Source organism: Branchiostoma floridae, chromosome 1, assembly GCF_000003815.2.
Source record: "Branchiostoma floridae strain S238N-H82 chromosome 1, Bfl_VNyyK, whole genome shotgun sequence".
In the NCBI taxonomy this organism is placed as follows: domain Eukaryota; kingdom Metazoa; phylum Chordata; class Leptocardii; order Amphioxiformes; family Branchiostomatidae; genus Branchiostoma; species Branchiostoma floridae.
Window position 1 is genome coordinate 6,479,168 of NC_049979.1, and position 22,463 is coordinate 6,501,630.

General features: G+C 40.2%; 1 protein-coding gene across 4 annotated transcripts; it reads left to right on the top strand.

The window, feature by feature from the left end:
- The first annotated feature begins 531 nt into the window (after window positions 1-531).
- LOC118407098 (protein phosphatase 1A-like) lies at window positions 532-21,525 on the top strand. 4 transcript variants are annotated; one of them, XM_035807625.1, is made up of 8 exons: window positions 532-721; window positions 1,623-2,484; window positions 9,692-9,809; window positions 11,836-11,944; window positions 13,570-13,627; window positions 14,374-14,454; window positions 15,145-15,159; window positions 16,524-21,525. In XM_035807625.1, the coding sequence occupies exons 2-6, from the start codon at window positions 1,639-1,641 to the stop codon at window positions 14,446-14,448; spliced, it is 1,206 nt and encodes a 401-aa protein (XP_035663518.1). In that variant the 5' UTR covers window positions 532-721; window positions 1,623-1,638; the 3' UTR covers window positions 14,449-14,454; window positions 15,145-15,159; window positions 16,524-21,525. The 4 variants fall into 4 exon arrangements, with proteins under 4 accessions (XP_035663518.1, XP_035663447.1, XP_035663600.1 ...); XM_035807554.1 differs by lacking the exon at window positions 15,145-15,159; XM_035807707.1 differs by lacking the exon at window positions 14,374-14,454.
- Window positions 21,526-22,463: the final 938 nt, after the last annotated feature.

A 22,463-nucleotide genomic window follows, 5' to 3' on the forward strand; every position in this document is an offset into this window, starting at 1 on the left:
GCGATGCCCACGCAAATGTTACGTGGATATTCTCAAATAAGAAAAGTTAACGTTAATGGTTACAAGACAATACTTTATTTTTGTGTAACGTTATTGTCGACTACAAAACATGTTAACGAATAACAGAAGAAATGACGAATAAGAAAATGGTAACGTTACCAAACTGTTCAACAGGACAATTGTTCACGTCCAAACATGAGGGGTACGTAAAGCGGGAGGGGGTTTGAACTGCAAACTTGACCCAGAGAAGTTTTTTTTTTACATTGAGCCTTATAATCCTTTTTTGTTTGTTTGTTGTTGTTTTTAATGAAGCTTTGTTAATCTTTTCCGTCATCATAAAGCAGGCACAAGATAAAAGATTTGATAAGCATGCGCCTACACTTGTTATCCTATACTTGTATGCCATATTTGTACCGGCCGGCACGAGGATATAAGGTTCCACCTGTTAATTCACCTGTTCATTGTCCCAGGTGAGTTCCCCCCAAACCCAACACCCACCCTCTGTCGTCATCGTACATCCGGGACATTAGCAGCTCTTGCACATGCGTACAGTAAAAGTTGGCGCCATTTTGTTCTCCCAGCTACTGGTGAGAAACGTTTCTTATGGGTGAGAAGAATGTAGTTATATTTTCCGCACTATAGAACCCATAATTCAGTGACAGACAGCGCTGATGACACAGAGGAGAGATTAGAGACTCATTGTTGAAGGGAAGCTGGAATGGTGAGTAGACGTACGAGACTATTGACCGACAAACGCATGCTGTCCGAATCGCTATGATCCTATGCCTCGCCGTGCTGGAAGGCATTCGGCGACCTTTCCGCCAAAGATATCGGTGACTTCATAAGCCGTCAGACCGAAAGTGGCAGTGTGTTTCGGTTCCGAAAACCCCAGAATAGAAATTGCAGAATCGCGTCCCTGTCCGGACGGTCCGGCATATTGCGTGTGTGACGTGCGATGACGTAGTGCTTTCTTCCAGCGTGGATTACGCCTCCTCATGAATGTTGCGAAATGTTTACATGGGGAGGAAAAGACTGCACCAGCCCAGTCAGCACACTAGCTAGTGACGAGGTCACGTATGAACGGTACCTTTTACAGTCCCATCCCCATATACCGTCTCCCGGGAAACAAACAAGTACCCTTGGCCCACTCTTAACATTCAGATGTGACTCTTTATTTTACTCCTTGTAAATTATCCGAATATGAAAGCCTTTTATTAGCCGACGTCCAAGTCAAGGATAAACGATATCAGAGTTCAACAGCAGACACATTTTGACTTGCATTCGTGCCAGCCAAATAAAGTTTGTGTCCATAATCATGATATAATATTTATTGCTTAGAGAGTTTGAGGAGTTTGTTTTGGGACAGATGTTTTCTGTTTTATTGTAAACTGTAGAAATCAACAGTTTTGGCATAATCATACCTTGGTAAGTTGGTTTAAAAAGCTATGTATTGTAAATCAACAAGTACCAAGCTTGAGTAGGCATCAAAAGACCTGGTTTAACTTTGTGTGTGCTCTCAGTCATTTGCTGGGTCATCGTACGTTACATCATTGTCTTCTTTATGTGCAATGCGAATGTTGTCACTCTGACTCACCAGGTTTATATTTGTCCCGTTTCCACAGGTGAACTGGCACGAGGATGGGGGCATTTCTGGACAAGCCAAAGACAGAGAAAGTGAACGAGCACGGTTCTGGGAACGGGCTAAGGTTTGGTTTGAGTTGCATGCAGGGATGGCGGGTGGAGATGGAGGATTCCCACACGTCGGTGCTGGGTCTGCCGCACGGTCTCAAGGACTGGTCCTTCTTTGCCGTGTATGATGGTCATGCCGGTGCAAACGTCTCTATGTATTGTTCAGAGAACCTTCTGGACTCTATCACTAACAACAAAGATTTCAAAGGCACTGACCAGCCTGCGGGGCAGATCACACCTTCAGTAGAAAATGTGTCGGAGGGAATTCGAACAGGATTCCTTTTGCTGGATGAGAAACTTAGGACGTTGCCAGAACTAGAGAACGGAGTCGACAAGAGCGGCTCCACGGCAGTGTGTTGCATTGTCTCACCCACACACATATTCTTTGCAAATTGCGGCGATTCAAGAGGTGTGTTATCCAGGAATGGGAAATGTGAGTTCTTCACCAAAGATCACAAGCCATTCCACCCTACAGAGAGAGAGCGCATTCAAAATGCCGGTGGTAGTGTTATGATCCAGAGAGTCAATGGTTCACTAGCTGTTTCCCGTGCACTAGGTGATTTTGAGTACAAGTGTGTAGATGGGCTAGGTCCATGTGAGCAGCTGGTCTCTCCAGAGCCAGAGATCACGGTACAAGAGAGGACCGATAAAGATGAGTTTGTTGTCCTGGCTTGTGATGGGATCTGGGATGTGATGAGCAATGATGAAGTGTGCGACTTCGTGCGGTCGCGGATGCAGCTGACTGACAACCTGGAGAGCATCGCAAACCAAGTGGTGGACACCTGCCTGTACAAGGTGAGTTCAGCTGCTCAACGTAACTGTACTGTGCATGTAGCTTGCTCAGATACAGGGTTGGTCTGTACTTGTGCCCAAATCTTAAGACCTGCTTCTGTACCTGAACCTGAATGAGCCACACCAGTACACAACTGTACCATACTTAGACTGCATTGTAGCTTGTAAGGAAACATCAACCAGCAGTTTCCTTCAAAGGGGATACTAATAAGTAGTGAGGAGGGGTGAGGAAGTAGGGAATAGGATCATGTCATGTACAGTATTTATATGGAGGTGACTGAATATGGAAATTTAGATTAGGATGGCTACAGAGAAGGAAGCTTTTGCTATTTAAAGAAAATGCTGATAAGAATGAATAGAATCACACAGCTGGAATCACAGTACTAAAGGTACATAAGGTACATATGCCTTCCGAAAAACGAGGTGTGTTTTCCATATAGGCACATGTAGGATTGAAGTGAAGTGAGGGGTTTCCCCTCTTACCTAGCCTGATGTTGGATTGACCATGGATGATCGTCAAGGAACTTGACAATTTTGAGTTTTCACAAATTTCAGAGGCCAGAGGAATCTCCAAGGATATTCAGTATGTTTCGCATAATCTTCAAAGGAAAAATTCACAATGTTCCAATTTTCATCAGCGACAATTTTGCTATGCTGGTCAATTCATAAGCACTGTTGTTACATAATACCTGGGGGGAGGGGCTTAACATGAACATGTACATTACATGTGTATACCCTTCTCAATTTTCATTTTCAAGTTTTTGAGATGGAGAACAAAGAGAAATGTAGCCTGTGGTTTCATGCCTGTTATTGTTGGGAGGTCAGGGCTGTGCAGGCTGGCAGGTGTTTATGGCCAGTTGTGCATAGGTAATGCAGGCACAGTAATTAACACCAGGGGAACCATGAGTCATGGCTCATGGCCTGGCATTGTTGTCAAATTGCTGTAGCAACATCCAGAATAGATTATCATTTCTGCAGTGCTGATCTAGCACTTCAAAAGTGTTTCTCTTATAAAAAGGGAAGTTAAGATGTATTTGTGCTAAAACTGTCTGGTGTAATGTAGATTTGCTGAGTCATTATAAACAGAAATGTTTTGTTGAATTAAAGCCAAGATACAATGGTGTTTGAATATTTGTCATGAATTTGCATAACTGACAATGCCAATGGTGCATAATGACAAGTGGATGATAACAGTGTCTGTGTTTTTTTCTTATATAAAGTTGCTATAAATACTTCATATTACAGTTGTTTATTATGGTCAGATATAACAAATGACATGTGTGGTCTAAGTGAAAGACTTTTTTATTAGTAGGATATGTATATTTTGTTCCTTTGTAAATTGTACTCAGAAATATATACATTGTCAGTAACATAATGTGTGAAAAATATGTAATTATAACTGTGCAAGTTGTTATCTACTCTAGCCAAGGCATTGATGAGATGATGGTTCAGAGTGGAGCTTACCCCAGCATTGTAGAGCAGTGACATCATGTGTTCCTATCAGCTAAAACAACTACAGCTGCCTCACCATTTTTAGCTAACACACATTGATACTGCCAAGTGATTTGGCTTGTTGTCAATGTCAAGGCAGGTCTACTTCAGCAGCACTGGTACCAACAAAGAAATGTGTTAAAAATGGACTTTTATGTATCCAGAAACAAGTGTCTTTGACAAAAACATGTCTGTCAGTTTATGAGGGGTGTGGTTAATGCATGAGAAAATTCTGTCTGGCAGTAATGGGTGTGGGAATATGTACAGCATTTTATCATAACAGGGCCACCATGTCTACACAGGAGGCACTGGCAAAAACGTATATCATGCACTAGTATTTTACATTAATACATGTGTACCACAAATGTATCTGAGAAAGGAATCTTAAGGTTTTTAGTCCTTATCCTGGGAAGTGTAGTGCCAAATGTATGTACAAGCAGGGCTCAATTTTTTCTGCATACCTGCACTGGTGCAGGTAACTTCAAAGATAACCTGCACCAGACAAATTTTACCTGCACTACTCTAAAGTTAGGAAGGTATGGATCATACTAAAATTGTTAAGGCACCATTGCTATTTTTTTCTTTTATACTTTATAGGTGGTAAAAGTCAATGCAGCTAATAACAATCCATGTACACCTACATGACAGGACATTAATGTATAGAACTCAGTACATCTACCAGTGCAGGTTAGGCCACAACAATTTAATTCCTAACCTTGGTTCACGGATTCGCTCGCTCCTATTTTTTGGGGAAAAAAATGAAAATAAAAATTACCACTCAGCAAATTTTCACCATTAATGAAACCATTCACCAACTTTCTGGTGTAGCAAATTGGCCTTTATATTATAAGCTCCTTAAAGTGTGGGTACAGGTGCTGTTACTGTACAATAATAGTGTTTTTGTACTTTTTACAAGCTGAAAACTTTTTTTCTTCATGTTTTGGATTAGCCATTACCTTTACCCCAACCATTTTACAATTTTTATTTTTATTTCGCCCTCTCGCTCCATATTTTTTATGAAAAAATCCGTGAACCAAGAAATTAAATTGGTGTTGCCTTAGGTACAGGTAGACATGAGAAATACCTGCACAGCTCCAATTTTACCTGCACTAACCTGCACATGCAGGTGGTATTTCAAGCCCTGACAAGTAAACAGCTACAATTGTGAAGCTGTCCAGGTAAGTTTGATAGGGAATATTGTTACCTAGTTGTGGAACTCTAGTCATGCTCTGATTGGTTCCCAACAAGCCACTGTAACAGACAGCTTCCGGTCTGGCTAACCACAGTGACCAGAATGTTTTGATAAGGCCTAGGAAAAAAAATGTTGTGTTTTCCTGTTTCTATCCTGAAAAAAAATTGGGGTTGGTAGGATTTTGTTTTAGGCTGGTCAAATCTCTACTAGGGTGACAAATTATAATACAGTTGAACAAATTAAAGTGAAAGAATGAGGACACTAAGTGTCTTTCAAAGTCAAACTTGCATAATGGATACATTTATCATTGGATAGTGTTTTTAGCAGTGTTTTTACTTCAATAGGAAGCAGGCTGAATAAAAATTCTAACCGGAAGCTATGTGACTGCACTGCCCACCAAAAAAAACAAAAAAGTCTAGGGTCGGCAGGTTTTTCTAGGGTAGGTAGGGCAACAAGAAACACAAAGTTTTTTTCCTAGGCCTTAGCAGGGACAAACATATACTGTAAATGCAGAAATGTTCGCGGTGGATTAATATTCGCGGTTTTCGCGGTGACCACTTCACCGCGAAATTAAAACCACCGCGAACATTTTTCTATCATGGTATTAGACTGCAGTCTATGGTGTTACCGCGAACTTAAATCCACCGCGAAAAGTCCTTTTCCCGCTACCGCGAAATTAAATCCCCGCGAACTTAAATGCATTTACAGTATTGTATACTGAGTGTTTGTCCAAGCTAATTTGATTGTCAGGTTTGCAGTTTGTACAAGGTCATTTCAGATGGTATAAAGGGTGCGAGAGTTTAGAAATAAATTTTGTTGTATGCCCCAAATGCATGAACATCAACTTGCAGAAAGACTAATAGAATATAAGGTGACAATTTATGATATATACTAGTATTAGATCTATTTCATTTTTTTTTTACAACTTACCCAATTGGTTGACCACTTTTCATCCCATCCTACATTCCTGTCATCACCAGTTAGACCACTTTACTTTGTACTTCTATGAAGAAAATGATGTTGATCTTGGGTTTTATTAATAGCTATAAAAATCTGAATGATATTAATCTCCTTGAGCCCTATTAAGATCTTAGATTGTAACATTTTAGTGTTAAATTCTATAAATATCACAATGGAAGATAGCTAGAATTCCATTGATAGGGCTGTATGGGTGGTCATCTTTTCCAAAATGTCCCTTATCAATTGGCACAGGACACTAGAGGCACAACACATTTTATAGTGGTAATGTCAATTCAGATTTTTTAGGTCTCAGTAAAATGGATACACATTTTCAATAATCAAGGTACCGGTGCTGATGTATAACACACAGTCATACAACTGATGTATTATCTTCTTTCTGTATTTTTGTTTGTAGGCAAAGGAATGTCTTGAGCTTTGGTTTTCCCTCTGGTCCTGTCCTTTCTTTGTGGACAGGTGTATGGGGTATAAATTTTGCTTTGACTTGAGGCTGTTTACCTTTGGTTTGGAGCTCCTGGAAAGCTCCTGGTATGCAAGCTACCTGAATAGTACATCAGTAACGTCACTGTGTGACAGTAAGTGTGCTGTCTAGGATGTGGCAATACGGAGTCTGAATATGATATGAAACTCTCTATCTACGGCGGTTGGAGGCCATATATGGCCGGGATCCTCACTATTGGCAGTCCACAGTGATGCAGGCACACTGCATGCTGGGCATACCAGGCTGGGTCCCAGCATGAGGCCTGCTGGGATGCTCACACTGACGGAGCAACTGTCTGATGAGTTTGTACCTCTGCCAATATAACTGTGGGCAGGGAGCATAAGTTTTTGAAGACATTTGTTGGACAATCAAAAAAATTTTTAAAGTCTAGTTTGAGAGTGATAAGCATTTAATGATTTTTTTTAGATTTAACCCTAGTCCTGCGGCGCGCTACAATTGTGTTGTTGCACATGCATGTTCTATTTGCGGCGCAACACTATTGTAGTTTTGGGGGTATGTCCAGGATACGTACGTAACACTCGCGCGCGGTAGTGGCGGGGACGCAACTAAGTATAGTAGTTAGACAGAAAAGCCAGTTCAGCACCAAGGACAATGTCCAAGCATTAACTCACCTGTAGCAATACCTGCATGATTTTTTTTCTCACATGGGCAAGAAAATGTTGTCAGAAGTCTTAAGATAGATTGTAGTCAAGAAATTGACACTGGAAATGTATGATATGAAAGTAGAATACAAAAGTTTAATGAAAAAGTGTGTTTTATTGTTTTATTGCCACTGTAAACCCTTATGACTGATAGAATTGTAAATGTATGCAACATTTCTTGAAAGTACACATTGTTAGCTTTACAATGATATATACCTTTATGGGGTTAGTGTAAGGTAAAGTGACTAAAAATAAGCAAAATCAAACTAGTACCCTTTGTTTTAAAGGGGTCTGGGAACCCCAGCAGTGGGGGCGAGTTTTGGTATAGAAAGCCAGCAGGACAAGGGTTAAAGTTGTGGAATCTGAGATATAACAAGTTGTTGCATTGGTGAATGTGAGTTGACATGATTGATATAATGTAGAAACAATACTGGTAACACCACATTCAAACTGCCTACATAAATTAATATATTAGTACTGATTACTGAAAGTACATGTACCTGTCAGGATATTTCTCCCTGACCTTACATGGCCTTGCAATGCAAAGACCCATATGAAACACCACCTAATCTTGGGCATTAGCTATGCAGAACTCATCACACAAGTCCTTTTGAAGCTTACAATCATACTTAAACGATTCATACTCTTATACTGGTTATATAATTTACTTGTTCTAATGCAGATGTAATTTGTATAACTGCAGCTTTATAGATCATACTGCTATTACTAGTAGCTTTTATGGTTCAGTCATTAGCAACCTTGCTTTTGAATCAAAAGTCTGGGATCTAGCTGTAACCTTACATCCATCTGGCAAATATTCATATTGTTATAGTTTATGAAGTTAGTAAGTTGGAGCCTATTGTCCACAGGGCGTTGGTCTTACAGGGCTCGAAATTCATTTTTGGGATTAGGTGCACTGGTACACCCAGCTTAAAAAATTGGGTGCACCACTTAAATTTAAGTAATAACCTAAAAATAAATCTTAGTTACAAGCTATCAAGTTCTTAAACAAGTACCATGACAGCCATTTTTATTGTCTTTCTAACACTTAGATGTCAGGAATATGATGTATACTAGTATATTTGATATCTTTACATACTTAAACCTAAGAAAATAATTGGGTGCACAGCTCCAATTTTGGGTGCAGCTGGATGCACATGCACCCAGTATTTCGAGCCCTGTCTTATTTTGAACATCCTATGACTGAGAATCCTCCCCGTTCATTGAAGCTGTATATTATTATGTGATAACAACATGGAATACAGTAGCAATATTGCTACACGTGTTAACGTTTTTAGAGCTGCTTAGTAACAACACAGCACTAATGTTTGGTTTGTGTACCCGCATGATGCAACTATTCAGTCAGCCAACAAAGCAAGAAGTTTTCCCGCCGTTTTTGGGGTTGGTAGGATCAGATGATTGCCATTCACAGAAGGTGAAAGGTATTGTTCAGCCTTCCTGGCCTGACTGGCTATAAATAGCTCATCACGTCAGTGGGCGTACCCTGTAGCATAGGTTAGGTAAACAGGAGGTGTTCCAGTCTTGTGATAAGTCTGCCATTTTGTTTCCCTGATCTCGCAGACCTCCCCTGACTTATACATAGTGAACAGATGATTTCTTGAAGCAGGGCTTGAAATAATTTTTCCGCATACCTGCACCAGTGCAGGTAACATTGAGAATTACCTGCACCAGACAAATCTTACCTGCACCACTCTGAATTTAGGAAGCATGGATCAGACTAAAATTTTTCAGGAACCATTGCTATTTTTTCTTTCATACACTATGGGTGGTAACAGTCAATGCAGGTAATAACAAATTGAATCCATGTACATTTTATGTATAAAACCCAATACATGGACCAGTGCAGGTTGACACAACAAATTTTACCTGCACTAACCTGCATATGCAGGTGGTATTTCAAGGCCTGTTGAAGGAAGTATTCTGGTTTGCGGAAGCTTGGCCACTAAATAAGTGGAATATCGATGTTGAAAGAAATTAGAATGAATACAGTAAAAGTTAACAATTAAAAAAATGGAAGGTACTGTAATGTTGGACATTGCATATAGTCTCAGGAAAGCTAAATATGCCCTAATATTACTGTTTTTTCAGCTACAATTCAATCTCTACAACTGGATAAAAAGCTGAGATTTACTTTCAGACGTTACGTGTGACATCCATCGCTCTTCTTCAGCGTCACTAGAATGAACTGGCAGAACAGTACTTGTATTGAATTGTTCTGCCTGTTCATTCTGCCATGTCACTCGAAACATCCAGCAGTAAATCTCCATTTTTTATCTTGTTGTAGAGATTGAATTGTATCTGAATATTGTACCTGGATGCCTAACCTTCATAAAGGTATTTCTGGTTTTTATTTTTGTTGAACTTGGAGCTGATTTTGTATTGCAGGGGAGTCGAGACAACATGTCCATCGTGCTGCTGGCCTTCCCCAACGCTCCCAAGGTGTCGCAGGAGGCCATACAGAAGGAGGGGGAGCTGGACGAGAGGCTGGAGAGGAGGATTGGAGGTGAGAACACACCTGTAGAGGTTTGGCCCCACCAGTTTGTTGCTTCTCGGATTTTATTTCAGGAAAAATTGGACCGACAGGTCGAAAAAAACTTTTTCAAAAGGTCTGGGGTGAAGATATATGGCTGGAATAACACAAAAAAACAACAGGATCATTCAAGTTTTCAGCTTTTAATGGCATGTTTCACGCAATGAATCCCTTCCTTTTATTTGTTACTGCTGTTCTGACTAATAGCCATTTTTTTAGACTGAAATTATGTGTATGTGGCTTTGAAAGGCAATATTTACATGTTTGTGATAGCAAAACCTGTATTATTTTTTCTGGACTTAATTTTTTTTTTCAAAATGGAAAATAATGTACAGGCGAATCCAAGAAGCAACAAATAAATGTTTGTGGATAAATGTTGGATAACCTTGTTAAAACTTGGGCTGCTGAGTGTTACACAGTGTTCCCGTTTGTTGTCATCCAAAGTCTTAATATCCACATATACATGTATATTGTTGTGGGTTCAACTGGGGTATCTGCTCCAAAATTGTTCCTGAATTTCAAATTCAAGATCAGTCACCCCTAACGAAGCAGAGCATGACATGTATACATATCTGCTGTATACGCAACAGACAGGACATGAATACATGTATGACCTATGCTGTAATAGGTCGTGTTTTACCTACGCAGTGTGGGCGACAGTTAGGTGTGGCTGCTTACGTCATGAAATAAAGGAACGATCTTCCTGGATTGTCTCACTGAAAGGTCACTGCCATGGTTATATCTCACCACGCCATAACTACATGCATAGTGACAGAATGTATTATTTATCGGCTATATTATCTGGCTGGCAGACATGACTTTATTGTGAAGACTTTACGAGGAGGATAGCAGTGTATGGTTAACTTCTGCTTGTCAAGTAGATCTGTTAAAGAATAGAGTGAATAACTGTTTGAAGGCAGATAAAAAACATACACTCTGCAGTTAGTTTACCTCAGGACAAGGTTGAACATATTTGTAAAATGTCATTGGAATGTAATATACAGAGAATACTAAAGTCCCAGTTGTCAGCTCTGACAGTTGATACATATATATTTGTTAAAATGTCCACTGTGACCAAAATTCCCATCTTGCTCCAAGGTCTAATACATGCAGATACAGAGGGAAATCATGTTTTTGTGTAAAAGACAATCTGAGTCATAACATATGGAGTGCATGGGTTGGGTTTGTTCAGTTCCTCATGTGATGCATGATTGCCCTGGCTAGGTTCCTTGTTATTGACACTCTAGGCTTGCTAAGTTCAAGGTCAGCATGACCCCCTGGGGCCAGCCAGAAAGAGCACACAACTTGTTGTTCAAATGTACCTTTTTTTCACAACGAGCTTGTAAGGTATACGTGTAGAATTCATGTTGTATCGCTCTGTAAATAGAGTCAACCATATCATTAAAAGTAAATAAAGGTTGTTCGTGACTTCCAGTAGGTAGAATAGCATCTGTATACCCTGTGCACGTTGTAACGCATATGACCAGCTTTCTAGATTCCGATGTTTGGTGCTAACTTCCCACTGGGATGTGTGTGGGTCCCTGTCTTTTGTAAAATCAGTCGCTCGTAAAATCATTAGCGACATATATAGATATCCGTGTAGCTGTTAATATGGCCACAGGGAGGGGCAGCAACACCATTGTTGAATAGAAATACTCCTCCCCGTTTCAGTGACGGCAGATCCCTGGTAGCCAAACTCACTCCTAGGCCTGCGTCACTCCTCGGGCAGCTTTTGATACTACTGTAAATGCAGAAACGTTCGCGGTGGATTGATGTTGCAGTTTTCACGGTGACCACTTCACCGCGAACTTAAAACCACCGCGAACATTTTTCTATTATGGTCTGCAGTCTATGGTGTTACCGGGAACTTAAATCCACAGCAAAAAGTCCCTTTTCCCGCTACCGCGAAATTAAATCCCTGCGAATTTAAATGCATTTACAGTATCCTATGCTACCGTAGGATCTACTTGGAGATTAAACTGATCCCTTTCTCCTGCAGAGATTGTGAACACCAGCGAGCCGGGTGAGGTGGACCTGGCCTACATCATGCACGTGCTGTGCTATGAGGAAATCGAAGGCCTCCCACCAGGAGGCGGGCTGGTCTCCAAGTAAGTCAATCATTGCTCGGTTAATTTCAAAACCAGTGGAACTTGCAGACTTGGAAGGGAGGACCTTATTAACATGACTGGTGTCTAAAAAAGCCCACAGCCATGAACAAATTTTTTTCAAGACAGGAATAGATAGGTACAGGTAACTTGATAAATGCGCAATAGTACTTGAATATGTTTGCCTCTTTAAAAATTCGCAGAAATGTCATATAGATGTGAGCAGAAAGGGACTGGAACATGACCCTTTGTGTGCCATCTCTGTTCCATCTGTACTAACAAGTAATGCAAGCAAAGGCCTACTTCTTGAAAATCTACTGTTCTTATTCAAATTTGTTGTGTAACAAGTTGGTACAGGTTTTCTTGGCAGTGTAGCTATAGTAGTAAAATAGGATTTTAACAGGAAGATTTTTTTCGGAGGGGTTAGAGTTCAAACAATCACCATGTACATTCATCTATGGAACTCAATTTTGGGAACCAAGGTGAATTTTCAACCTTTATAACCAGAAGACCAGTCTGGGCCAGCATTAGAAAACATAGCCGACCAATAAAAACTTTCACCAATCATGGCAGGTCATGTGAAAGGCACTGCTCTCTCGGTCATTGTGTGAAGGGTCAGGTTCCATGACAACATCAGAGGCTGAGGGGGCGAGTGACAGGTCCCTTTGTTACCAACAGCTACAAAATAGTTCTGTTGACATGCCTTTGCATGGGCTTGAGTTCAGTGTACCCTGATTTGCTTTCCTGGGTTCAGATATACTTTCATGAAATGACTTCTGTTAAGGAATAGTTATGTGTAGACTCATCAAAAAGAAATAAACACTTCCCCCCAAGAAATGTGCATTGAAGTACTCTTCTGTCCAGTCATATTCAACATAGTCAAACCTTGTTCGCAGATTTTTAATTTGTGTCAAACTAAAATTGATTCCTTTATGGTGCTTCCTTCAAATTTGATTTTAGACACAAAAGAATGTTACTTTGGACATTTACATTTTGCCAGGGTCAAGGAACTCTGGTATGACACCAAGGAATGTTACTAGGGACAGGTAAAGTTGGCTATTGCTGTGTGAATGTTGTTGGTGTCACAGGGTTGGACAAGTCTAATAGTCCGATTGTCCAGGGCAAGTGAAAGTACCATTCGGACAAGCTCGGGTCTTACCCCACTTGCTCGGACTTGATCGGGTAAGCAAGAGTTTTCCAGGAGTGCATCCCCCTCACTCCCCAATAAATTTCTCGCTGGTTGCATGTGCTGATCTATTTGTTTTTTCCCTGTTCACTGCTAATTTAGGGCAAGTGAAAAGTTGCTTTGGGCAAATAAATCTTTTGTTGTACTTGCCCAACAGGATAAGTTGATTTTAGAAAACTTGTACATTCACTTATTTGTAGTGGGCCAGAACCCACGTGGGCACCCCAAGAGGAGAAGGGTAGACAGTGTCAATGAAGATATCAGGAAACTTGACTTGCAAGACAGAGGCGGATGGAGATCAGCAATCAGACCAAAACGACTTCCCAAAACGTCTAACCCTTGCAAGGGAACAATAGTGTTCAACCCTGTGACATATTTCTGTTCTTGGGGCATGTCATGCAGAAGTTAACTGATGAATTTGTTGTTTTCTTGTTTTGTGCAGACGGCAGACCATTGAGGAGATCCTGCACAGACTTTGCCCCAACACCAGGCCTGATGACGTGAGTATAGCTCCTTAGTCTGACATGGCCAGCTTTTGTGTGTTGTCCCTGGCTGCATGTGTTACATGGTGTTGTAGCTGCGTCTAGGTGCCGTCCTTCCCTGCATGTGTTATTGTGCTGGTAGTGGTCTGAGCACATGTGCTGGGTGAAGATATATAAATTGTGATAGTATCGTCCAGACCTATGTTGTATGTAGCCACAAGTAAGGTTGTAACATTGAAAGTGTCCTTTATTTCGTAATTTTACAGAAAACATAGAAACACAAAATGAAAATTGAGACCTTTTTAAGAAGCCCTGATGTATACCCAGAAGAATTTTGCTGCTGTGATAAAAATCAGTGACCAAACAGCATTCAGCTCAATTAGCTGCATGTTCTGCCTTGCCTAAATTATCATCATGATTTTTTCGCAGTTAAACAGTTGCATGTCTCCCTACACAAGTTACTGTGCCTGAAAGCTTTTTCAGACAGCATTTAATTCTGTGTTACATAGAGATGTTTAAAGTAGGTCTTCCCAAGGTTTCCCTGTTCCTAATTGGTATATTATAGGAAATTTCTGGCTCTATTATTACATAAAACATTGTGACAGCTGTAAAACAAAGCATTTAAAAGACTTGTGGAAAATTGAAGCGTACTTAATGCATGAGCTACCTCGCATGGCATAAGTCAGCTGAGCCGCTGCACCCCCCTCCCCCCAAACCCTGACACAGTATGTATTGTGAGTGTGGTTTCCTTCTGGCCCCTACAGGGTCGGTACCTACGCTCTACTTTCCTAAAACCCATGAAATTGTTAAAAGAGCCTCAGGCTGACCCCGACCCCTAGTTGAGGGTAAGTAAAGCAGGGAGGAGCCTTAGTGTTGCCCTCTCCCTTCTTAACTGACCTATTCACCATGTGTAGTACTCTTGGTATCAACAATCCTACTTCTCATTTCATTTCAGTAGATGGAGCAGTATTCAGAGCCGATTTCTCCGGCACAGTTCCACACCTTTTATTTTATTACATTTTTTTTAATCTCTCTGAAAAGCAAAATTGTGTAAGGAGAATGGTCCTGGTACATGAATTTTGACTGCAATTACAAACTGCATACTTGTTAAACCTTTGTCTTGAAAAGGCACATACCTCCAAAGTGATACCCTTATAACTGTTTCTGTGATCAGAATTTAAGAAAAGTTGCACATGATTACTTCTCCCTTTACTGGTCTTTTACGAAATACCTAGTGAACATATCAAAGTCAAGGTTTAACCACATTTGTATCTGCAAACTAGATGAAATTGAACTTGCTCTCCAACACAGAAAAAAAAGGTTTACCTGGACTTTGTCAAGAGTTGATTGGGATCTGTTCATAAAGATGTATGATGGTAATAGGGTGATCGCATGGTGTATAGGTGGGTGAAAGACACTATCCATGCATGTGTTAGCCTGTGTAACACTGTAGTCATCTGTGTGTCATGCTTCTTGTGAACCCTGGTGTCCGAATCACACCAAGTTGATTGCTTTTCTTTCTCTCGGATTTTCAGGAAGATTCGGAACAGGTAGGTCCAAGTTCAGATGTAACAGTAGAAGTAGACCTTGTAGTGACCCTGTTGTTTCAAGTAGCCTCTATTTTTTTTTACTTAAGGTGATGATGTAAAACTGTCATGATTGAACTAGTTTAACTGTAATATCCAACACAAAAATTGGACTCACCCAAATTTTGGACTGAACAGCACCAGTCTTTGTCAACGAATGAACAATCCACTGCTGCCATGACGTCACGTTATGCATATAGAACATATGACTCAGTGAGCAGTGGATCATAAGTTGCAGGAAGTCTATGGCGCCCACTGTCTCTGTTCTGCATAACGTGACGTCACGGCAGCAGTGGATTGTTCATTCCTTGACGAAGACTGGTGCTGTTCAGTCGAAAATTTGGGTGAGTCCAATTTTTGTGTTGGATATTACAGTTAAACTAGTTCAATAATGACTTCTACCAACAGAGATGAACTTTCAAGTTAAAACTGTCATGATTGTTCTACCCACAATTCCACCTTCATAGACTCTGAGATACTTGATTTCACCTCCCGAAGGGTTCCTACATGAAGCATTGGCACATTGTCCCTTTAAGTTTTAACAGGTTTTTTTTGCCTGCTGTATCATCAGCATGAAGATGTCTGGTAAATTTGCATGAATAATCCTTCACAGTCAAGGTAACAGGCAACAAAATCATAGGGAATAGTGGTTTTATTTGAATCAGTAGTGTCGCTGCTATTATGTTTGCCTGTTGATATATAGGGCAACATGATTAAAGGAGCACAAAAGAATTTTGTGTTTTGAAGAAAAAAAAGCAATTTTCAAGGTTTATACCTTTTCATTTCTTTTATAGTAGACATAAATTATATTCCAACATGACTGGGCACCTCAAAGCTAATCCTCACAACCAGGTCTTCCCAAATAGATCCCTTGTTTGCAAGAAGTGGGTGTCCCAACCTAGAGTGACAATTGGTTGCATTTGAATTGTTCATGATAAGCAACCCAATTCTTATCCAAACTTTAGGCTTAAACAGCCTCTAGCTTCACATTGTGGTATAATCCACTAGTCTTTTGGAAGGATTACCTGTGGGATATTAGCTTTGGGGTGGCCCTCCCCTAACATAATCCTAATGATAACCCTGGGCTTATGGATGTATGGAAGTAATAGGAATGAAGTTGTTTTTCCTGTTGTGCAAATCATTAGAATAAAGCTGGCATGAATGAATAATATCTTAAAATGTACTTTTCAATATGGAATCAGTTGTAATATCATCACGCTTGCACCACACTGATGCGGGTACAGTACTAAGGCTAAACTGACAAGCAGACGCAATATTGACAGTCCCCTGTATATCCCAATGCATTGATACCTTCTACTCCATTTCAGAATGCCAATGGTGAAGATTCATGGTGACACCTGCCAGGTGCACCCATCCAGATGCAGCTGCAGCTGGAGCATGTGGAATCACCACACCTACACAGTACCCCTGTGCTCAACTCTACCATGCAGTACACCACACTGTGATCAACAACTATTACTTATAATCTATAGCTTGTATTTGCCTCATATATATAAAAATGGGTCTAATTTTTCCATCTATGTTTTGATGATGTTGGTATTGTATCAAGGGCAAATGGATCCTTTGTTTTTTTGTTTTTTTTGCCAGCTTCAGGTGAGTGCTTGCTTGACTGATGGTGGTACATATATCTGTGTTAATCAGTAAGGACTGGGGGGTTACCAGGCCAGCTCTTCAGCAGGTGGACATGTCAAAGGATTGGTTGTGATATTTTACAGGAAAAAAAGTCATTCTTACCATTGATATTGAATGTGTTGGTCAGATCAGATTCACAACCAATGCCTTCCTCTTCAACTCTAGATGTACATGTCCATACTTCTGTGAGATGCGACCTGGGATCATCTGGGTATAGAACACCCATCATGGCTTTCCATGTCGGCTGCAGACATGGCGGGACATGATGGCCAGGGTGGGAAGATGCTTCTTTAGCTGCGTACTGCCCTTTGGTCTAGATTCAATAATTAAGTGATAATTGGAAGGGTAGAAATTGTCTGGGAGTAAAAGTACTTTAGCTTTGTACAGTGCATCCTTAAATGTTAGTCACAACTTGAGAGAAAAGGCAGACTTTGGAAAAGCCTGCACAAAAAATGCCTGGGATGACTTCGTATGATGTAGACTTCCTATGAATGGTGGTATTCCAAGAGATGATATCTTTGTGATTATTTATGTGCAGTGATGTGAATGAGAAATTGTTTGTTGTTTTTTTTGTTTCACTGTATGCTTAATTCAGAAACATGTAACAGATGGTACATTTCACCTGTGGATCCAACTCAGCTCACAAAATGCATATTTTCTGATGTCTCTGATGTCTCCCAGCAAGTCAAACCTTGGGTCAGAATCATTTTTGCTAACTTTGGTTCCACAAAGTTGGCAATGATAAATGGATGTTCACACTGCATTAGAGCTTTCATAACGTGATTCATAACTTGATGAGAATGGGAGCTAAGGCAAAGGAAGTTGTTCGTAACCCGGAATCATCCAAGACATAGCCATGGCTCAGCATCATTGTAATTGTAGGCAGTGAAAATAGGACATGAACCTTCTGGATCATAGTGTGCTTTTGTTTCATTTTAGGTCAGGCAAAAAAAGAGCTTAGTTTGGAACATGGTGGAATCTGGTAGGCTCAAAAGTAACATCCACGGTACACCCCAAATTGGCTGATTTGGAAACTGTATGTAGATTCATTTCACAAGATGATCCAGTGGTCTGTATGCAGGCCATATGCCTATGGTCTGTGGTGAATGAGATGGAGACTAAACAACACTCTCTGTGGCACAGCACCTGTTGTCTCACAACAGAGTTACTCTATCAGTGGTGGTAAACTGGTACAGAGCTTTGGTCAGAATGCTTGCAGGTCTTACCATTGCCAACACTACTTTGATGATCTTCCCTCTTACTGTCGTCAATCTTGCTGAATGACTGAGGAGTCTCTTTGCTATGGATGACAAACACTGGATCCAGTACGACTTGTAAACTTCGTCTCTGTATATGGCAGACTTCTTCAATGTAAATTAGAAATACTGTACTTGGCTTGCTGTAAATAATGCAAATGTCACCAATGTTACTACAAACTAGACCTGGTGCATCCTTTTGTAGGAAGTACGAGACACTGTTTCAGACTGGTGGCTTTGTGGATGTGTTGTTGGTGAAATTTCACAGCTTCCATCGGACCTTAGGGTGGGAGTTGCCTGCCCAGTAATTTTTGCCAAAGCTATTTGTGTGAAAAAGCTTTAATGCAGTTGTGTTGTACCCCAGGATTCAAGGGTAGCATTTAAGAAAAACATGGGAAACTCTACTAAATGTATTATTCAGCAGGGTTTTCTAGTATTTTCTTTATGAAGGCAGTTTTTGGTATGGGGTCAACCTGTTTGAAATTTGAAATCAACTTGCCAAAAGTCATCTCTCAGAAAGAAACTGGTATTTGCAGCCAGAGAGGTACTGGACCAAGAATTGTTTCTTGACCGTTTCAGCACTACATATTTGGTTGATCTGAGAGGGTTTCATTAAGACTTCATGGTGGAATGTGACAGAATTTCCCCCTACTGTACATGTTGATGGATGCATCTGAAATGATTACAGTGTACATTCGATAGGGATAGCTGCCTGGAAATCGCAATTCAATGTAAAAAGGAAAGATCCCACTGTAGAGTTTCCTGTAAGATAATGTTACTAGCCCTGTGTGTAAGCAATGAGTCCTGTATGTACACAATCTGTGATGGGTATGTCTGGTGTAGGGGTGAGTCTAGTATACAGGTGGATATAATATACATGTACTAAGCTGTATGCTAAAGCCAGTGACATTATGGTGTTGTCATTCCCTGCCTGTTGCATGTAGCTAAAGAGAATCCTACCTATTACTCAGATGATAGCCGTGTATCCAAGTACTTTACAAAACAGCACAGGATACTCCAGTCTTCAGTTACATGTATCCATGTTCACAGGTGTTGTATCAGTGAAGCTATAAGGGTTTCACTATGTCATGGACAATTGACAACTGCCCAACAGGATTTTTTTGCTCCACACTTGAACACTATGGGTGCTGATGAATGCCAAATTTGTCATAGCTTTAGAATGGAGTATTGATGAAAGTATGATGACCTTTCTGTTATCTTTACCACACCTCACTGTCCCTGTGAATGCGAGTCAATACACTGCACCCCCATCCCTGGATCGTCATAGACAACCATTTGCCTTTTGTTCGGAAGGCAGGATTAAAAGAGTGGCTGTTTCAGACCAGAAGGCGAACTTTGGTAACTGGATACCATCGACCAAGTGATTTGATGTGCAATTTGCAAAATTTGAATTTTGAAAGCTTGGCATCAAGAATACATAGTCCTGACTCAATTACCACAGAAGTTACCAAATTCAGTGAAGTTCAAACAACTGAGACAAAGTGGAAGAACGAAATGAACTTGGCATTGTGACAGTCAGCTACAATGTAGTCTCTGTTGCTTTGATGTTGCTGGTCTTGTCAGGAGGTCAGAATATTTAAGTGTAACAGTTCTGTGTTGTACTATCATTTCCTGTTCTATGCACCAGCTTTTGTACAAAGTTACATCCTATTCTACATGTATGCTACTTTGCTGCCTTCTTTGACTGTACTCAGTAATAATCTGTCTGGTCTTACCATCCATCTCTACACAAGAGTGCTCCCAACTACTCTGGCCATCCTGTTCTGCATGGCAGTGCTACAGACAAACATGTTGCACACAACACTGTTCAAAAGCTGCTGACCATTCTCATCTGTCTTTACTACATAATAGAGCACTGGGTTTACTCTACAATGATTATATGGATCATTGCAATTCTACCTACTGGTGTAAAGACAAACTCTGCTACTCGAGGCTTAATGCATAATGTATTATTAATTTTAATCATTGTCATTGCTATGCCAGCTGTGCAATTCTGTTCTTGTGTGGCAGTCACCTGTCCAGTGCCTCAAGTTCGGTTAGACCAGTCTTGGTGGGAAGCACCCATTTCACTGTCAGATCCAGTGTGTCGGTCCTTCACATCTCATCCATCCAAATTGAGGTGAACCTAGTGGAAACTAGGATGACAGGCCAGTGTGACATCTGTGGAGCTGACATAACAGGAAGTTTCCTTATATCTTAAAATCTGTTCATTTTAATGTATGCTTTTCTGACAGACATGAACATGACAGACTCACATGTACCACATTTCTGAATAACAAACACAAATGCAGATGATAATGTCACAATCGCTTGTGACACTCGTGCTATATGTGATTGGTCTTCAGCTACCGGGCCCTTATATTTTTTTTTTATACATACATATAGATGTCAAGATTTTGTGTATGTGGGCATATATAGAGGAACCTTGTCCACTTATGATAATTACGTGGTTACAATGATCTTAAAATTAATTCCATGTACACCAACTGCTGAGCAGAGCCCTTAGTGCTTAAGATGCTGTATGTTGTGACTTTAGCTGTTGTCTTGATGAATTTGTTTTCACTCAACTTGTATGAATATGGAGTAATTTGTGTTTGATATCATGTTGATCTCTTTATGCTTTTTGGTTTACAAGATGATTTTGATGTAGGTTATGTTAGAGATATGATTAAATGGAGAAAGAATGTTTTGTGTGATGATTTGATTGATTGTAATCTTATATATAAGCTTTCTATGTTGGTTTTTGCAGATAAACAGCATTATGTATGGCTATCCTGTGCCCATCCCATGCTGATCACCTTCGTTCACATAAAATGTGTTTTTGCGTCAATTAAAAAATTCTGAAATAAGAGTTTATTGGTCAAACTATTCGACATTGTAAATTGAAATTGCCACAATTTTTCAGCAGTTGCAACATATTTGTCTGCTCCGAGAGCAGGGTGTTCAGGATGGTGGGGACACTAGCCATCACTAGTTGTGGCTTCTAGCAGCAGATATACTTAGTCCAGCTTGTGCGGAGAAGCTTTTAAAATATAATGATACAGATGGATGTATCATAGAAGATGGTATGGTGGCATATGATAAGGTGTTTGACAAAAAGAAATTCCTTAAAGTGGTGATTATTTTGCAAAATGTCCCCAGGATTATGAAGAATGTCATGGAAATCTTTTGTCCTACCAGTGCTAGGTTAAGTGTGAGGTGATCTTTGTTGGAGCACCCAGCATGTGTATCCAAGACCTGATCCTACTGTAGTCAGCTATTAGGCAAGAATAATGGTTACAGGCTGTTGTGATGTACCAGACCTAGAACGAAGTAGTGTCAGCTGCTGAAGAATCAAGATAGGTCTACTCTTGTATGTTATGGCATGTAGTCCCTATTAAATGGAATAGCCTGTGCAGAACTGTTTTCTTGTGTGCTTTTTTTCAGTGTGTGACTTGTCAGTGCAAGAACATATATAATGGCCTTGATCCATGTATGTATGTATGTGTTGAAGTGCTGGAACTGGGACTGACACATTTGGGAACTCATTATTATGGTCCTACAAAGTTTCAAGTTTCTGTAAATTCTTTATGAGTGAATGAAAATGTAGATAATGGTAATATTCCCACCTGGCTTGACTTAGTCGTCTGCCATTTGTTGATTTTACCAAACTTAGTGTACAACAATTGCTTATGTATTTGCTGATCAAAAGGCAAAAAAACTACATAGTTAAGTCTGAATGAGTACAAAGTTTTGCCAGCAGGGGTGTATCACAGTGGTACAAGTGCATGGTTATTGTACAAAACTGATCAGATAGTACTTAATGTTGTAACAAGGGATTCCTGAATTCTAAGTCCTACTGATACTGGTCCCTGTGGTCATTTATAGTACCAGAAGGACCAGCCTACTCTGTAATTTTGAATGAACTACATAATTACTTGTGATGTTTTTCACGTGGAATGTTTAGGTCACCTGGAAGGTAAAATCCGTTATGCTCGGCTATAGTATCACAGAAGAAAGACATCACAGAAGTGGTGACTTTTGCAACGCGTGCCAATTGCCCTTGACACATCTCTGCTCAACACAGTTTGGGAAATATTTGTGCAATTCTCAACGGATTTTTTTTTTTCGGGAAAGATAAGTGTTTCACTGTTTTCTTTGAAATAAATACGTGGTACAAACTTAAAAAGTTAATCCTTGACAGAATCGTAGCACCATTTCATTCAAAGATAACATAAGGAAATACTGGCCTATCGGATCCTAGAACAGCAGTTTCTGTGCGATCGTCTGGTCATGACAATAAAACGGATAGTGTGTTGATACAGGCATTACTTCAGAAACGTTTTTTTTATTACCAAA